The sequence below is a fragment of the Aulonocara sp. 'chitande type north' Nkhata Bay genome, linkage group LG9 (genome assembly GCF_057382095.1).
Source record: "Aulonocara sp. 'chitande type north' Nkhata Bay isolate Kocher_YH1m ecotype deep benthic linkage group LG9, A_spYH_male_GT1.1, whole genome shotgun sequence".
In the NCBI taxonomy this organism is placed as follows: Eukaryota; Metazoa; Chordata; class Actinopteri; order Cichliformes; family Cichlidae; genus Aulonocara; species Aulonocara sp. 'chitande type north' Nkhata Bay.
This window is the reverse complement of record NC_141352.1, coordinates 29,800,932-29,819,581: the sequence shown is the minus strand read 5'-3', so window position 1 is coordinate 29,819,581 and position 18,650 is coordinate 29,800,932. Positions and strand designations below refer to the sequence as shown.

Sequence of the window (18,650 nt, the reverse complement as noted above, 5' to 3'; positions counted from 1 at the left end):
AATAATAATTTTCCATACTGCCAGCATAAATATACACAGTATACTGCCATCACTACAATATAGATGTTTTACACACTCCTTTTGTTGTTGACATTTACAGGCTGTGTGCAAAATGCCACACTCTTCAAATTCATGCCAACTAATATTTTTACATCCAGTAGGTGTCCTGCTAGAGCAAATGAAGCTTCAAGAAGCTTCGCGTTGGGGTGAACCAATTGGATGAAAAGCTTCAGTGCTTCATGAGGCTTCATCTGCCCATCACTACTTGTGGCTCACTTACATTTCTAAACTATTCGTTTGCACAGTTACACACACACAGATGCTGTTTCCTGTTTTGCTACACTCTGGAGAGCCCCGCCTTTAACGGTCTCCTCTCACAGAGAGCAACAGAAAGCGTCCTTCAGAAAACTTCGAAAAACTCGAGATTGACTGAACTCAGTTCAAAGTTACCTTGGCACTTACCTTTAGATGTGAGAGGTAGTGATGGTCCGCTTGAAGCTAACGCTCCGGTGCGTGTGTCAGAAAAATCAACACGCTGCGTCAGAAGCACCGTGTCGAGGCTTGATTCGTTTGGCCAGAGTCACGTGATTAGTGACGTCTGAAGCTTCATTTAGAACGTACCTTTTTTTTTTAAGTTTGACGAGCATCTTGACTTTTTTTCTTTGGATCAAGGGCGTAGATTTGGCATGGACGGAAGGGACGCGTCCCCACCAATATCCAGCGATTATTGAATTGTCCCCACCAATAATTTGATCTCTTCGACTAAAGAAAAACAAACCCGATATAAAGAAAAAAAACGATCTGTCAGCTTCTCATTCAGCGAGTGGTGCAGAAAGAGTTAAATTAGTTCTCTACTGGAGTCCTACGTCATGTGACAAATATGGCCAATGTGATTGGCTGTGCCTTTCAGGGAGCTGTTTAGTTTCAGCAGCTGCAAACCTGCGCTGCGAGGAGGATGGCAGCAAAGATGAAGAACCTGGATATAAGAAAGTATTTTTCAAACAAACCTGTAAGTCACATAAAGTCAAGTTCACTCATATAATGTGTCCGTCACAATAACGTTACAGGCTATGCTAGGACATACATGCCAACACTCCCGATTTTTCCGGGGAATCCCGAATTTCAGTGCCCTTCCCGATAATCTCCCGGGGCGACCATTCTCCCCAATTTCTCCCGATTTTATACCCGGACAACAAAACTGAAAACCATATCCTAGACTGGCCCAGCCAATTCCAGTTTCCAACAATGGCTACTATTACTGCAGCTACTTGGTTTTAATATTACTCTTATTACTCTTTCTGGGTCGCAAAATAAACTTTTAACACATTTCCAGGCGAGAATGTAGCTGTGTAAACGTCAAATAACTTAAACATGTTATTGTTTGGCCTTTTTCTGTGTTTTATTTGTTGGTGAGTAAATGGTTTTGGCTGAGATTAAAGTTATTAGATTAAATAAAACTTTATTAATCCCTCAGGAGAATTCCTCCAGGGTTCTCACACAGCTGAATAAACTGCTGTGTGAAAACAGCAGTTTATTCGACCATCTACGCCAGCGTCTGGTTATATTTTAGACAGCAAGGAGCAGACGGCAGGTGACGTAATTCTGAAGGCTAGACCGTCCAATTTCACAGTCGCTCATTTCCGGTCTAGCCGGCTTTTGGAGGACCCGGCCCACTTAGACCACAAAGGCCGGGTTCTCAGGTGGACGCAGCCTCTGAATTTGGACACCCCTGGCCTGTTTCCGGTCGGACAATAATAACGGTGACATTTAAGTTATTTTATCCGATAAATAAACACTGTAAAATCAAGTTTTTTGTATATATATATGTACATGTATATCCCCCCCCAGCCCCTTTGAATGTCTCCCTAATTCTGAGGTCTCAAGGTTGGCAAGTAGGTGCTAGGCTTGGCCCACAGCAGTCGAAATTGTATGTAACCATGAGTAATGTGATGCCATGTCCACCAGGAGAGACTGGAGAGTACAGATGTAAAACAAATATGCCAGCAGTTCATTTCAGCTAACGAGAGGACTAGGCATGTGTTTGTTGTGTGGGGCATGTAGTCCATGTCTGTTGCTGTAACAGTAGTTCATATTTAGAATAAAACATCTCAGCCCCCTATCTGATAGAGGGCAGTAGTGCCTAAAATGTTGCATAATGTTGCTGAGAGATCTTTTACTTTGTGGTAATCTTAGACGAGTAGTTTTATGGACAAAACCCACCAGATCTTTCAGTGTTCCCTTAGTGCTAATGTGTCAGAGATGTTGGTGTACTATAACTGAAGTAATGTTGTTAAGTCCTTAAAGTCATATTCTTTTATTGTCATGACTGTATTTGAAGCTATTTTTACTTTTGTATGATACCTGATTTATATGATATTTGGCTGAAGTAAACTAAAGCCTGAAATACTTAGTCAGTCATTTGTTTAATAGTAATTTAACATTATATAATTCACATATAAAACTATGAATTGTAATTTTAAACGGTTTAAAAGCATGTAGAATAGCATATGTAGGCAAGTATATTTCTCCTGTTTTTATCAAGAAGCAAAAACAAAAAGGAAAAAATAAGAAACGGGGCAGGGTTCGATGGTTGAATCATCCGTCCCCACCAATGCCACAACCAAATCTACACCCTTGCAAAGGCCTTTTAAAACTCCAGGAAGAGAATGAAGCTATTGTCAAATACCAAATCAGAGTAATCAAGTAGATCCAAAACCAGTCTAATGTTATGAGAAATGTGTCTATTTCTCATTAAGCCTGATTGTGTCTCATCGATAATTGTATCCAAGAACTCTTTAATTCTGTTAGCAAGTACTAAAGCCATAATCTCATAGTCATTATTGAGCAGACAGATGGGTCTCCAACTATCAATAAGAAGTAAGTCTTTGTTTGGCTTTGGAATAAGTGTTATGAGACCCTGAGTAAGAGTAGGAGGGAGGTTTTTATTCTCTATACTTTCTATGAAAACCTGCAGTAAGAACGGAGCACTTCCTCTCCATGGCCTTATCAACATCCAATCTCCAGATTTCAGACTCTGCTCCTGAGGAGAAACAGAATCATCTGGCAGATCATTTGTTGTCACGACTTCTTTACTTTTAAACATTTTGAGCATCCAATCTGCTAATGTGCTCTCTCTTCTGCTTTTCTATCATCACTACAGACGACTACAGAAGACTAAAACTCTAAATGCTCTACCATATATAATCTCAAAGAGTCAGACCGTTCTCTGTTGGAGTAATCCTCATGTACATCTTAACTAGTTCTATACAGTCTAACCATGTCCTGCCTGTCTCTTCCATTGACTTCCTAAGTCTTAGCTTTACTGTGCCGTTAGTTCTCTCTACCAACCCTGCACTGTGGCTGATATGAACAATGATGTTTTAGTGTTATCCCTAGATGCTGTGCCATTAATCCAATCACTTCATTTACAAAGTGTGGACCATCATCACTATAAATAGTCTCCGGGATCCCGTGTTCTGGGATGATATTCTTACATATTGCTTTGGCAACCGAAATGGCATCTGCTTCCCTAGTTGATTGATTGATTGATTGATTGATTGATTGATTGATTGATTGATTGATATACCCACAAGGGGAAATTTCATGTTATGGCTGCCGACCTATTGCACGCAAGGGCGTCGCCATCTTACCCTCCAACCATACATACATTACACAAAAACATCACATGGTGAAGACAGGTCAGAGAGGTATAACAATAAAAAAAAATAAAAAAAATAACTCCCCCCAGACTGAGCTTGAACAGGGAGATCAGTTTAAGAACAGAAAAAAAAACACCTCTGCACATGAAAAAACTCTTAATACACCAAAGAAACACGTGACAAGCAACAGGAGTGGGTAAAGGGTGAGAGATAGTCAGTGTAGACAGTACATCCGGGCCTGCAGCCTATGCGCTGGTCTTCTTGATTCACCGTCAGCATCGGAAGGGAATAAGTGTTGAAGGCGTTTGGAGGGGGAGGGGGGATGAGTGTACATCTGCATGTGTGTATATGTCTGTGTGTGTGTGTGTGTATGTCCAGACTTCAGCTGAGACAGTGTCCTTCGCCCTGCCAGGCTAAGTAAACAGTCTTCCAGTCAACCCAGGTGGCCTTGCATAGAATGGGAAGAACCCACTACCCACTTTGCAAAAGGGCACACTATCAGTAGACAATACTTATAGTTATTACAGTTGGACAGCTCTATACAATCCATGTGAATAACTTGAAATGGATGACTGGGTCTGGGGAATTTCCCTCTCTTAGGTCTCAGATTACATACTGCACTTAAGATTTCTTGCAGGTAGAAGGCTGGATTAACTCAAAATAAACTACACTGCATGTGTTCATTGTAATAAGACAACGTGACTACTGACTGAGCCCATTGACAGACTGCCTAAACAAATAGTCCGTGTTTATTTCCAAGAAACCTTTTGACATAACCTCAAAAAAAGCGTGAGCTGGCAGGGGACTCCATAATTGGTCATAATGGCTCATTACCTGTGTGGACTCAGACTGTGGAGGCAATAGTAGATACGAAGAGTCAGCCACGCTGTTCAGCACAGAACTTACGGAGCACCAAAACTGCACACATTCCCTTTATCATGATGGCTCGTTTGAAATTTATTTAAAATACGTTTTGAGTTCAAGTTTAAGTTTCCGAGTTAAACTCTGCTACACCTGACCGTGTAAAATCTGACATTAAAAATCTGAAATTAATCTGATGTTAAAGATTATTTTTCAAAAATGATTATCTAATAATTAACTAATAGAGGAAATATCTTGGTTACATCTCTTGGATGAATGGATGACAGGGTGCTACAGCAGAGGCTTTCATATGATTAATGCCAGATATTCATGGACTCATGCAGGATTTAATTTTTACTGAAAGAATGTTAAATATCCAAATCCAGCTGTGTGGGTCTTTGTGCTGTCACTGTGCAATGTGGACTGTGCACCCCGCAGTTATGCAGGAGTTTCTTAACGTGTCGCTTCAATAGCTCTGACACATAGTATAACGTGGAGCATTTGCACACTGTTATAATGATTATTTCTTTGCATCTCTGCAGTGTTTTATGATAAAATAAAAATCAAGTGCAAAACCCTTGAAATTGATCCAGTGGTTTGTGGTTAAAAAAGAAGAAGCAGTTTTATAAGCTGAGGTTGTCCATTTTCTGACTTTCTTTACATTCTGATAGTTTGTAACAATATGAAGTGCAAGAAGAATTGTGAAGTAATTTTAAAATATTGTTCCTAATTTGGCAGCACGGTGGCACGGGGGCAGCACGGTGGCACGGTGGTTAGCACTGTTACCGCACAGCAAGAAGGTCCTGAGTTCAATTCCACCATCAGGCCGGGGTCTTTCTGTGTGGAGTTTGCATGTTCTCCCCGTGTTTGCGTGGGTTCCCTCTGGGTACTCCGGCTTCCTCCCACCGTCCAAAGACATGCAGCTTGTGGGGATAGGTTAATTGGATAATCCAAATTGCCACTAGGTGTGAATGTGAGTGTGAATGGTTGTCTGTCCCTATGTGTTAGCCCTGCGACAGACTGGCGACCTGTCCAGGGTGTACCCCGCCTTTCGCCCTATGACAGCTGGGATAGGCTCCAGCGCCCCCCGCGACCCTGAAAAGGATAAGCGGAAGCGAATGGATGGATGGATGGATGGATGGATGTTCCTAATTTGGGAACAACACCACCTGCTTCCATGTCTTGCATTAATATTTTAATAACTTCTCTGCTTATTGACAATTGTTCCTCAGATAATTATATTATCTCCATTTGTACGATACGATGAAGGGAAAAACAGGGTACCTCTTTGAAAGTGTTGAAACACTTATGTAATTATTTATTTTTGCAAAATAGATGCATTATACTCTGTGCTTTTTCAAAGAAAATGACACTTGGGGTTCAGATGAAAGCACTGGGGTGTAACATTATTGGAGACTATGAAGATATTAACAAATTGTACAGATATGAGTGTATGTGTGTTTCGATATCTATATATAAATGTAGATGCACAGAAATGCCTGAAAGCAGTGGAATAAAGGAATAAAAAGATTTCAGATGATAAATTCAGGGGGTCCGTCTAGACATTCAATTCAATTCAATTCAATTTTATTTATATAGCGCCAAATTACAACAAAAGTCGCCTCAAGGCACTTCATAGATACAGAGAAAAACCCAACAATCATATGACCCCCTATGAGCAAGCACTTTGGCAACAGTGGGAAGGAAAAACTCCCTTTTAACAGGAAGAAACCTCCGGCAGAACCAGGCTCAGGGAGGGGCAGCCATCTGCTGCGACCGGTTGGGGTGAGAGAAGGAAGACAGGATAAAGACATGCTGTGGAAGAGAGACAGAGGTTAATAACAGATATGATTCAATGCAGAGAGGTCTATTAATTATAGCTGTCGAAATTAACGCGTTAATTGCGATAATTAAATTTTGGAATTAATTACGTTAGAATATTTAACTATCTAGCGCAACACGCAGATAAAAAAAAAAAAAAAAGGCGCTCCCATAATTCCACTTGATTTGTTTACCGCGCCACTGAAAATGGAGAAGCAGGAACAGGATGGCCTTCTGGATGGGGAATTTAAATACAAGAAGAACATAGATGGGACAATAAACAAACGCGTTGTAATTTGCACTCACTGTAGTAAAGAGTTTCAATTTCACCGTTCAAATTCGACCTTAAAATACCACCTTAATGCCAAACACGCGTTTGTCGGGGCAGCAGCTTCACCCGGCCTGCGTCAGACCACTCTTAGTGAACGCAGGCCACTCGGTAAGTCTTCTTTGGACAAACTGACCGACAATATAGCCAAATGGATAGCAAAGGACTGTAGACCGCTAAGCATTGTGGAGGACAAGGGCTTTGCGGATGTTTTAAAGGTTGCATCTCAGGACGTGTCCTACAAGCCCCCAGCGAGAAGCACAATAACAATTCGAATCCACGAACTGTATGAAACGGAGAAAAAGAAAAAAGAAGATGCTTTAGTTCACACACAATGCGTGGCTCTGACAGGAGACCACTGGACATCACTGAGTAATGACAATTACCTGGGAGTTACTGCGCATTTAATCACTGAAGCTTTGGGGTCTGACATCCTTTGCGTTGACTATAATGAAAACGGAAGAGCGGCACTTTGCGGAGGCTTGTGCAGAGCAGTTCCAGACTGTTGCTCGCAGGTGGAGAATTGAGGAGAAGGTGACAACAGTAGGCACGGACAGTGCGCGCAATATGATCGCCGCGGCTCGCATCATGCCATTCAATCACATGCCGTGTACCGCGCACATTCTACAGAGATGCATCACAGTGAGTCTCGCAGACAGTGGCTTTGTCACTGCGCTGGCCAAATGCCGCAAAATTGTTGGACATTTTAAGCACAGCCCAGCAAACACAGCAGAGCTGAACGCAGAGCAGGTGTCACTGGGGCGCAAGCAGGAGCCGTTGGCCCAGGACGTGCCTACGCGCTGGAACTCCACGCTGGAGATGGTGAAGCGCTTGATCCGCAACCAAACTGCAGTAACCGCGACTCTGGATAAACAAAAGCATAAACTTGTCCTCCTGATGCCTCCAGAGTGGGACAAACTCCAGAGACTGGAGACACTTCTAGAGCCCTGCAGGTGAGCCTGTCATTGTGACCATAATTGTAGGTTTAGATTAAATGTATCAAACATACATCTTAAATCAGTTTTGTTATTATGAAAATGTCTTAATACCTAGTAATAAAAAGCTTTTTTTAATTTGCTGTCTTATCTGTGTGTGTGTGTGTGTGTATTCCACTGCAGATATGTGACTGAACTGCTGGGAGGAGAGGCCTACGTCTCCTGCTCTGTAGTTCTACCAGCCTTCTGCCACCTGCGCCGTGTCATGGAAGTAACTGATGAGGACCCTGCATATGTGGTGAGGTTTAAAGAGAAGTTTAAGGAAGACCTTGCTTCCCGCCAGGAACATACCAACTATGCATGGCTCCAGATCGCAACTGCACTGGACCCACGTTTTAAAGACCTACGCAGTGTGCCCAAGACTGACAGAGAAGCAGTGTGGACCACACTGGCAGGCATGCTGCATGAAGACTCTCCTAGAAGATCACACACTGCAGAAGAAGGTCCAGCCAAGAAGAGGCTGAGCCTGCTGCAGATGGACTCTGACTCTGAGTCAGAGGAGGAGGTGCAGCAGGACAGAGCCATACAGCGCTACAGAGCAGAGCCCTGCACTGCCTTAGAGGACTGTCCCTTACAGTGGTGGGCAGCTCATGCAGGAGCCCACAGCCAGCTGGCCCGCCTTGCTCGCAGATACCTGGCCACTCCTGCCTCCACAGTGCCCTGTGAGAGGCTGTTCTCTGTAGCAGGGCACATTGTGAACAAGAAGAGGTCTGCTCTGCACTCAGAGAACGTGGACAAGTTGGTTTGTCTCAGCAACTGGCTGAAGGATGAGTAGACCAGAGGACCGTGTGTTTAGAGCTTGTTCTATGGTTGAATGTGATTTAAACAATACTTTTCACTGTTGTTCATATTTTTTTGCACTAATCTACCTTACCCAAAAGGATGATTGGAGATTTTTTCTATTTTGCCTGTTGAATTAGGCCTATGTTCTGTGAACTTGAAGATGTATATGGATAAAACAATGTGCTAGATTTAAACGGGTGGAAAACATTCAGTAAAAATCCCTCACAATTATTTGAAGCCCTGTTCTGCTTGTACTGCTTGTACTCACAATTAATAATAAATAAAACAAACAAGTGTGTTAAAAACCACTATCTGTCCCGATTTTTACACATATATACACATATACACATATATTTCGAGTTGCGATTAATCAATTTTTAGGCTGTGATTAATTCGCTTCCAGCACAACACCCAGCCTACGTCAGACCACGCTGAGTGAACGCAGGCCACTCAGCGTGGTCTTAGCATTAAATAACACTAACAAGTGTGTAAAAATCCGCTATCTGTCCGTATGTTTGCACACATTTTGGTCATATTTCGAGTTGCAATTAATCATGATTAATTAATTTTTAGGCTGTGATTAATCTGATTAAAAATTGTAATCATTTGACAGCCCTACTATTAATACATAGTGAGTGAGAAAGGTGACTGGAAAGGAAAAACTCAATGCATCATGGGAATCCCCCGGCAGCCTATGTCTATTGCAGCATAACTAAGGGAGGATTCAGGGTCACCTGGTCCAGCCCTAACTATATGCTTTAGGAAAAAGGAAAGTTTTAAGCCTCATCTTGAAAGTAGAGATAGTGTCTGTCTCCCGAATCCAAGCTGGAAGCTGGTTCCACAGAAGAGGGGCCTGAAAACTGAAGGCTCTCCCTCCCATTCTACTTTTAAATACTCTAGGAACAACAAGTAGGCCTGCAGAGCGAGAGCGAAGTGCTCTAATAGGGTGATATGGTACTACAAGGTCATTAAGATAAGATGGGGCCTGATTATTTAAGACCTTGTATGTGAGGAGCAGGATTTTGAATTCAATTCTGGATTTAACAGGAAGCCAATGAAGGGAAGCCAAAACAGGAGAAATATGCTCTCTCTTTCTAGTGCCTGTCCATCCATCCATTTTAATATGAATTAAAATAGAGTCATGAAAGACTCAAATGCAACATCAAGAATAAAACACAGTGAGACATGATCAAAGAAAGACACAGTACAGGGAGTGCAGAATTATTAGGCAAATGAGTTTTTTGTCCACATCATCCTCTTCATGTATCTTGTCTTACTCCAAGCTGTATAGGCTCAAAAGCCTACTACCAATTAAGCATATTAGGTGATGTCCATTTCTGTAATGAGAAGGGGTGTGGTCTAATGACATCAACACCCTATATCAGGTGTGCATAATTATTAGGCAACGTCCTTTCCTTTGGCAAAATGGGTCAAAAGAAGGACTTGACAGGCTCAGAAAAGTCAAAAATAGTGAGATATCTTGCAGAGGGATGCAGCAGTCTCAAAATTGCAAAGCTTCTGAAGCGTGATCATCGAACAATCAAGTGTTTCATTCAAAATAGTCAACAGGGTCGCAAGAAGCGTGTGGAAAAACCAAGGCGCCAAATAACTGCCCATGAACTGAGAAAAGTCAAGCGTGCAGCTGCCAAGATGCCACTTGCCACCAGTTTGGCCATATTTCAGAGCTGCAACATCACTGGAGTGCCCAAAAGCACAAGGTGTGCAATACTCAGAGACATGGCCAAGGTAAGAAAGGCTGAAAGACGACCACCACTGAACAAGACACACAAGCTGAAACGTCAAGACTGGGCCAAGAAATATCTCAAGACTGGTTTTTCTAAGGTTTTATGGACTGATGAAATGAGAGTGAGTCTTGATGGGCCAGATGGATGGGCCCGTGGCTGGATTGGTAAAGGGCAGAGAGCTCCAGTCCGACTCAGACGCCAGCAAGGTGGAGGTGGAGTACTGGTTTGGGCTGGTATCATCAAAGATGAGCTTGTGGGGCCTTTTCGGCTTGAGGATGGAGTCAAGCTCAACTCCCAGTCCTACTGCCAGTTTCTGGAAGACACCTTCTTCAAGCAGTGGTACAGGAAGAAGTCTGCATCCTTCAAGAAAAACATGATTTCCATGCAGGACAATGCTCCATCACACGCGTCCAAGTACTCCACAGCGTGGCTGGCAAGAAAGGGTATAAAAGAAGGAAAACTAATGACATGGCCTCCTTGTTCACCTGATCTGAACCCCATTGAGAACCTGTGGTCCATCATCAAATGTGAGATTTACAAGGAGGGAAAACAGTACACCTCTCTGAACAGTGTCTGGGAGGCTGTGGTTGCTGCTGCACGCAATGTTGATGGTGAACAGATCAAAACACTGACAGAATCCATGGATGGCAGGCTTTTGAGTGTCCTTGCAAAGAAAGGTGGCTATATTGGTCACTGATTTGTTTTTGTTTTGTTTTTGAATGTCAGAAATGTATATTTGTGAATGTGGAGATGTTATATTGGTTTCACTGGTAAAAATAAATAATTGAAATGGGTATATATTTGTTTTTTGTTAATTTGCCTAATAATTGTGCACCGTAATAGTCACCTGCACACACAGATATCCCCCTAAAATAGCTAAAACTAAAAACAAACTAAAAACTACTTCCAAAAACATTCAGCTTTGATATTAATGAGTTTTTTTGGGTTCATTGAGAACATGGTTGTTGTTCAATAATAAAATTATTCCTCAAAAATACAACTTGCCTAATAATTCTGAGCTCCCTGTATAAGAAGTCCCAAGATATGAGCAAATGTATGTAAGGAGATACTGTAGCAGGAAGGCAGCTTCACATCTTCGCCATGTTGACAATGACTGGAACGAAAAAACAGACAAACAAGAGCTTTAAGCTTTTCTGCAAATACTTTTCATGTGTTTGTGTTTGCACGTATCTTTTATCTTCTTTACTGTCAGACAGTTAAACACCAGCGAGGCTGCAGCTGAAAGAACAAACGAGAAATGTCTTTTAAACATTACTTTAATGAAATGCTCAATCATGATGAAACAGATTCTCCTGCATCTTAAGAAAGTAAAAATAAACTAAAAGTAAACTTACTGAAAGTAAAAAAAAGGGTGAAAAGTAACGTATGTGGATAAATCTGGTATATTTACACGATGAATTCAATACACATTCATATTGTTGACTTGGCTGTCTCTGACCACTACTGTGTGTTTTTTAACATCACCGGTTTTATTCAGCGGGAGACCTCGGTGCGAACTGTGAGGAGGCGCTATCTAACCTCTGAAGTGGCTGCAAATTTTACCAGGGTTTTAGACGAATGCCCCCCTGTGATTTTACCTGCACCCTGCGATTTGATTCTTAATCATTTCAACAGCAAACTGAAGAAAAGCCTTGACTCCGTTGCTCCACTCACCACCAAAAAGATTAACGTAAAACATGCATCACCCTGGAGAAACGAAGAAGTCAAAAAACTCAAAAGAAATTGCAGGGCAGCAGAAAGGAGATGGAGGAAAAATAAAAATACTATCAACCATCAAATATTTTCCGAGCAACTTAAAATGTACAATAATACATTAAGGAACTCAAGAAATTCATACTTCGCCAAAATAATCAGTAATAACAAAAATAATCCCAAGGTCCTCTTTTCCACCATAGATCATTTATTTAACCCTGATTTTAACAGCTCCCAAAGAAACCCCACAGACTCACTCTGTGAGCAGTTTGCAGACCACTTCAGGGGAAAGGTCAGCGCCATCAGATCTGATATTTTATCTAATCGCGATATGTTTGTAAACACATCTGAGGGCTCGATTGTACCTGAGGAGACACTGGACAGCTTTGTCCTGGTTAATGCTGAGAACCTTCAGAAAGTTTTCTCCACAGTGAGACCCACCACATGTCTTTTAGATCCAATCCCTTCTTCACTCTTTAAAACACTTTATGGATTTTTTGAAGCTGAGCTTTCATACATGATGAATTGCTCTCTTCAGTTGGGTGTCTTCCCTGCTGCCTTTAAAACGGCGGTGGTGAGGCCCCTTCTGAAGAAGAGCAATTTGGATTGTAATGATTTTAATAACTACAGACCTGTATCCAACTTACCATTTTTAGGTAAAATCTTAGAAAAACTTGTTTTTACTCAGATTAATGACTTTTTGAATGATAGACAGATCCTGGAGATATTCCAGTCTGGATTTAGGGTGAACCACAGCACAGAGACGGCTCTCCTAAAGGTTTTAAATGATCTTAGATGTAACTGGGACTCCCAAAAGCTCTCAGTCCTGGTGCTACTGGATCTAAGCGCAGCCTTTGATACAGTAGACCACGCTATTCTTTTAAACAGACTGAAACACATGGTGGGCCTCTCTGGTGCTGTACACAACTGGTTCACTTCCTATCTCTCTGACAGATCTTTTATGGTGAGTATGGATACATGCTCCTCTAAGATCCATAAAATGACATGTGGTGTGCCTCAAGGGTCGGTTCTAGGCCCTGTACTTTTTAATTTGTATATGCTCCCTCTCGGCGGTGTCATCAGGAGGCATGGAGTGAACTTCCACAGTTACGCTGATGACACGCAGCTGTACATCTCCGTGTCTCCTGATGACACCAGACCAATGGATGCCCTTTTTAACTGTATCTTAGATATACGATCTTGGATGGCAGAAAACTTTTTACAGCTTAACCAGGACAAGACTGAAGTTTTAATCGTCGGTCCTGAGGCTCAGAGAGAGAAACTCTTGTCTAAATTAGAGGCATTTTCGCTATGTCCTTTGCTACAAGTGAAAAACCTGGGTGTTATTTTTGACTCCGAGCTTGGTTTTATCCCACATGTTAAACATGTAACCAAAATTGGATTTTATCATCTAAAAAATATAGCCAGAGTCCGCCCTATTCTCTCTCGGGCCAACACGGAGATGCTGATGCATGCTTTTATTACCAGTCGCATTGATTACTGTAATGCCCTGCTCTCTGGTCTTCCTAAGAAGAATATTTCAACTTTACAACTTTTGCAAAACTCGGCAGCTCGTGTGCTGACGAAGACCAGAGGGCGGGCCCACATTACACCGGTTTTAGAATCGCTGCACTGGCTCCCCGTGTGTTTCAGGATCGATTTTAAAGTTCTTTTATTGGTTTTTAAATGTCTTAATGGTCTTGGGCCTTCTTATCTCTCAGATCTGCTTTTACCATACGAACCCTCGCGGACCCTGAGGTCCTCTGGTACTGGCCTTTTGATTGTCCCTAAAGTCAGGACACATACTCACAGAGAGGCAGCTTTTCAGTGGTATGGTCCTCGTCTGTGGAACAGCCTGCCGGAGGAGCTCAGGGCCGCAGAGAACGTACATGTTTTTAAGAACAGGCTCAAGACCCACCTTTTTAATTTAGCTTTTACTTAGCGTTTATTTATTTTATGCTTATTTATTCTATCCTGTTATTCTATTATTAATTTAGGCTTTACCTAATATTTATTGATTTTATTCTTATTCATTTTTTAATCTTCTTACTCTATTTATATTTATATTGTATCCCGTTCTTATTTATTTTATCATTTTACCCTGTATATATCCTATTGTGTCATATCTCCAGTGTTTCTTCGGAGGGGGCTCTCTGCACCGGGGCTGTGATCGACCGTGGCTGCTGGGTCTCTGGGGGGTCCTCTCAGCCTGGCTGGGGGGGCCCAGTCTGTGGCTATGTGCCCAGTCTGTGACCGGCTCCCGGTGCAGACACTCCCTGTTATAGTGTTTCCTCACTTGGCTCATGCGAACCTAGCCCAATTTTTACTCTTTAAGTGTGCGCGCGTGTGTGTGTGTGTGGGGGGGGAATATGTGTGTATTCACATCATTTATGTTAATGAGAGTGTGGGGAGTGAGTTGGAGGGTGGGGTGGGCTGCTTTTAACTATGTAAAGCACTTTGTGCTACATTTTTTGTATGAAAAGTGCTTTATAAAGATTGATTGATATCTGACTCTGCTGCTTTGTCAACAGCAGCTGTGTTGCTTCCAGTCAGTATCACGTGCTGAGCTCTTGTGCCCTCCTCCTCCTTTGCATCTTTTCAACATTTTCATGTACAAAAACGTTGATGCACAAAATCTGCCATAAAAATCCTCACACAACAATATTGTTTTTTGCTTCTTTTTTCATAAATGACTCATCATCATCATAATCATCTTTGTTTAGATGCAAGAAGAATCATATAGAAATGAAAGAGGTATAAATCTTCTGACCGAACCTGCTGGGACTGTGTGAGGTCCTGAGGCTAAGAGTAAGGATTTATCCACAGGAGAGCTGCGTTCTTACAAACCATCCCACTGTGTAAACCTGACATCTGTGGAACAGCTGAGCTGTATGATGTGTACAAGGACACAAAACATTATTTACCATCAGATCCCGAGCCCTCCATGTGTTAATCAAGAAACTGCTGCTGTGCTACATCCATAAATAATGAATAAATTAGGAGCTAAAACTAAAAGGACAGTTTATTTGTACCATCTTCATGTGAACACATTCAAGAACATCACAGATGAAGAAACATTAAAAACTTCCACACTACATAAAGCAAGAAAAATAGTTTTTCTTTCAGGTGGTTTCAGAAAAAACAGAAACATCAAACACCTCCAAGACTCTCTTTGAAAGAACTAAAAACCTTTATTCTCATGGTCCAATCATGAGTGAACTCCCCGATGAAGCCTTGTGTGCTAAAACATGTCAGAGTTTTAAAGGTTAAACATGAGTTTCCAAAACGTTTTGCTGGAGAACAATGAACTATTTGACTGAGTTTCAATTATTTACAGACGAGCAAAACCAGGACGGAGAAAAAAGGACAAAACTGACTCAGTAAAACGACAGAAAATAAGATCCCATGTAAATCTGTATTATGTAGAAGTTCAGCCCAGCAACCAGTTCAGTTCAACACAAGTTTAAATGATTCTATCTGAACTCTGTGGAGCCTGATCTCAAGCTTTTTGAGTCTGACACTGAAACCAGAGGATCTTTCTGTCTCTTCAGATTCACTGTGATCCAGTGATGGGAGTGATTTCAGCCCTGAGTGATCACGCTGATGTTTGCACAGAGCAGACAATGAGGTGAATGTTTGGGCACATTGGTAACAGTGAAACAGTTTATTAGTAACGTGGGATCGTTTGTGTTCGGAGTATGAACTGAGATTCCTGAAGCTCTTGTCACACTGGTCACAGCTGTAGTTTCCTTCCACGTGTGCACATTCATGCCTGTTACGACTACCTGAATGTGAGAAGCTTCTGTCACAGTGTCTGCACTTGTGTGGTTTCTCTCCTGTGTGGACTCGTTTGTGTGTTTTAAGCCACCATGCAGTGGTGAAGGATGACCCACACTGATCACAGACGTGCTTTTTAACCCCACTGTGAATCAGTTCATGGTTTTTTAAGTCACTTGGTGTGGTGAAGCTTCTCCCACATTCTTTGCAGTATTTCAGTTTGTCTCCAGTGTGTCTACGTTGATGTGTTTTTAGGGTCTTTTGCCAACTGAAAGTTTTTCCACAGAGGTCACAACGAAAGTCTTTCCCACCACCACGGTGATGACAGGGTTGAGAACTGGATCCATCTGTGTGGCTCTGTTTCTAAACAAAGACACAAAGACAGTGTAAGTCAGTCCTTCAACATTTTTATCCTGAACGTCGCCTGAAATAAAGAGCATCTCTGCAGACGTCCAATTACATTTGACTGTTTCAGTTAACACACTCAGTTTACTGGGCTGCAATAACTACAATACTACCACCATAATACTACAGTAATACTAAAATCATAACTGACATGAAAATCTGAATAATCACTCAGAGCTGCTTTTCCATGCAGTAGAATTGCTAACATGCTAACACAGTTTAATGAGCAGAGTTGTTCCAAACAGTCAGGCTAAAATGACAAGATAACAATATAAATACATACCTCACAGTAACTGCACTTGTAGAGTCTCTTTCTGGTGTGGATCTGTTGGTGTCGTCTCAGGTAATGTGGAGATTTAAAAGTCTTCTCACACAGGTCACATTTATAAGGTCTCTCCTCAGTGTGGGAAAACGTGTGATGTTGCAACTGTGTGTGAGTTATAAACTCTTTGCCACACTGTTCACAGCAGTACACATCATGTCTGGTGTGAATGCGTAGGTGTATATTTCGGTACCCTCTCTGGCTGAAAGTTTTTCCACAGATGTCACAGCTGTATGCCTTAATTCCAGAGTGGGTAACTAGATGACTCTGTAAGTGGCTACTGCGATTAAAAGCTTTGCCACACTGATCACAGCTGTATGCCTTAATTCCAGAGTGGGTAACTAGATGATTCTGTAAGCTGCTACTGTGAGTAAAAGCTCTGCCACACTGATCACAGCTGTACGCTTTAACTCCACTGTGGATGAGATGGTGTGTTTTTAGGTGACCCTTCCTGGAAAAAGACTTTCCACACAAGTCACAGCTAAACGGTCTCTCTCCAGTGTGGATCTGCTGATGACGTTTTAGTTCAGCCCTCACAGTAAAATCCTTCCCACACTCGTCACAGCTATATGCCTTAATTCCAGAGTGGGTAACTAGATGACTCTGTAAGTAGCTACTGCGAGTAAAAGCTCTGCCACACTGATCACAGCTGTACGCTTTAACTCCACTGTGGATGAGTTGGTGTTTTTTTAGGGAATCCTTCCAGGAAAAAGACTTTCCACACAAGTCACAGCTGAACGGTTTCTCTCCAGTGTGGATGACCTGATGATGTTTTAGTGTAGACTTCCTAGCAAACTCCTTCCCACACTCGTCACAGGTGTATGTTTTCTCTCTCTTTCTTGGTTGAGGTTTGTCGGCCTCCTGAGAGCGCTGACTTCTCGCTCCATGTTGGTCCTGCAGTGACAGAGATACAAACAGAGGCAGTGAGTGAAATGCAGTCGTGGAACAAACTCAACCTTCAAACTCCCTCCATTAACACTAGTTTTAAACCTGAAGGTGGAGTGTGGCACCAAACACCTTAAAGGTCTCTTATCCCCACCTGCTGGTAGTTCTAACACATTACATCCAACCTGCTGTTAAAAATAATTCATGACTTTTTAAAAACACTAAAATCATGCCCATCCCTCCTGATTACACACACACACACACACACACACACACACACACACACACACACACACACACACACACACACACACACACGTTGTTTGTAATACATATTTCTATAATTTGTAAAGATTTATACATAATTATTCAGTGATAATAAATCCTATGTTTGTTTATTTGTTTATTCAAAAGGAACCCCATTAGCTTCCATGTTGCTCGTCTACCGTCAAATACAATCACATAAAATATTATACAATAAAGTGGATTCAAGATATCAACATAATTTGCCTCTTACATCCACAGTGAGGTTTCACAATTAAAATATAAGCAATCAATAATAACAATAATAATAATATCAATAACATTGAGGCACATTAGACAAAAAACAAATCATCTCTTACAATATTACAACAACTAAAAGTTCTCTAAATCGGTGTTTAAATGTTCATTGAAGGTTTGAATAGTTGCTAATTCTCTAATTTTATAAGGCAATTTATTCCACTTAAAAGTTGCTCTAAATATAACAGTTTTACAAAAAGTTTCTTTTTTTTTGCCTGTCCCGTTTGGTTCTTTTGCCATCAGAATTATTGTCTAAAGGCGATGAAAGATGCCCAACGGATTTACTTTATCAAATGGACCATTACGGCAAGGCTGTGATGGTCCATTTGATTCACCTTTTATTGTTTATTTTATTTATTTATTTATTTTCACTTGCTAGATACAGGACAGACTTGAATGAGGAAAAGAAAAGGGAGAAAGGAAGAGGGGGAAAAACAGCGGAGAAGAGGGACGGGGATAAAGGGCAAAAAAACAAAAACCAACTAAATAAGCAGACAAAAAAATACATATATCGATCACCTGGATCACCTGTTGAGAAAGAAAAAAGAAAACAAGCAGAAGAAAACGAGAGCAATACAATAAACAACATCATGATGATATATGGGAATATGACAGTAAGTACTAAATATTAAACATTATTGTGCAGCACGTAATATCGACAGTGCACAGTGTGCTTTGAGGTAGGAGCCAAAAAGGGTGTAGTTTGTGGGTGTGATCACCCGTGTGTACACCTGTGAGCATGGACACGCTTGTTTTTTAAAAGGTTCCTTCATGTAATGATCTGCTAGAGGGTGT

At 41.5% G+C, this 18,650-nt stretch overlaps 3 protein-coding genes across 5 annotated transcripts in view; 1 reads left to right on the top strand and 2 right to left on the bottom strand.

Moving 5' to 3' along the window:
- Positions 1-18,650, bottom strand: part of LOC147322368 (uncharacterized) — a 125,444-nt gene that overhangs the window by 71,042 nt on the left and 35,752 nt on the right. The gene's annotated exons all lie outside the window — the stretch shown is intronic.
- Positions 1-18,650, bottom strand: part of LOC147322369 (uncharacterized) — a 51,391-nt gene that overhangs the window by 23,941 nt on the left and 8,800 nt on the right. Inside the window, exon 1 of one of the 3 annotated variants that reach the window (XM_086306806.1) lies at positions 463-774. The exons of 1 other annotated variant lie outside the window; for it this stretch is intronic. Coding sequence is in view for 1 of the 2 variants with exons in the window: in XM_086306808.1 (XP_086162934.1) it covers positions 16,338-17,303 (966 nt within the window). In the remaining variant the exon portion in view is untranslated. Of the gene's footprint in view, positions 1-462; positions 775-16,156; positions 17,304-18,650 lie in introns of those variants that run through there. One more of the 3 variants, XM_086306808.1, reaches the window with a different exon arrangement.
- On the top strand, positions 5,657-8,878 carry LOC147322370 (E3 SUMO-protein ligase ZBED1-like). Its single transcript, XM_086305209.1, has 2 exons — positions 5,657-7,622; positions 7,788-8,878. The coding sequence occupies exons 1-2, from the start codon at positions 7,120-7,122 to the stop codon at positions 8,437-8,439; spliced, it is 1,155 nt and encodes a 384-aa protein (XP_086161335.1). The 5' UTR covers positions 5,657-7,119; the 3' UTR covers positions 8,440-8,878.

Bases quoted from the DNA above. Each gene is read 5' to 3' on its own strand.
- LOC147322370 (XM_086305209.1), top strand. From the start codon at position 7,120: ATGAAAACGGAAGAGCGGCACTTTGCGGAGGCTTGTGCAGAGCAGTTC. The intron at 7,623-7,787 runs GTGAGCCTGTCA...ATTCCACTGCAG, and splicing joins ACACTTCTAGAGCCCTGCAG to ATATGTGACTGAACTGCTGG.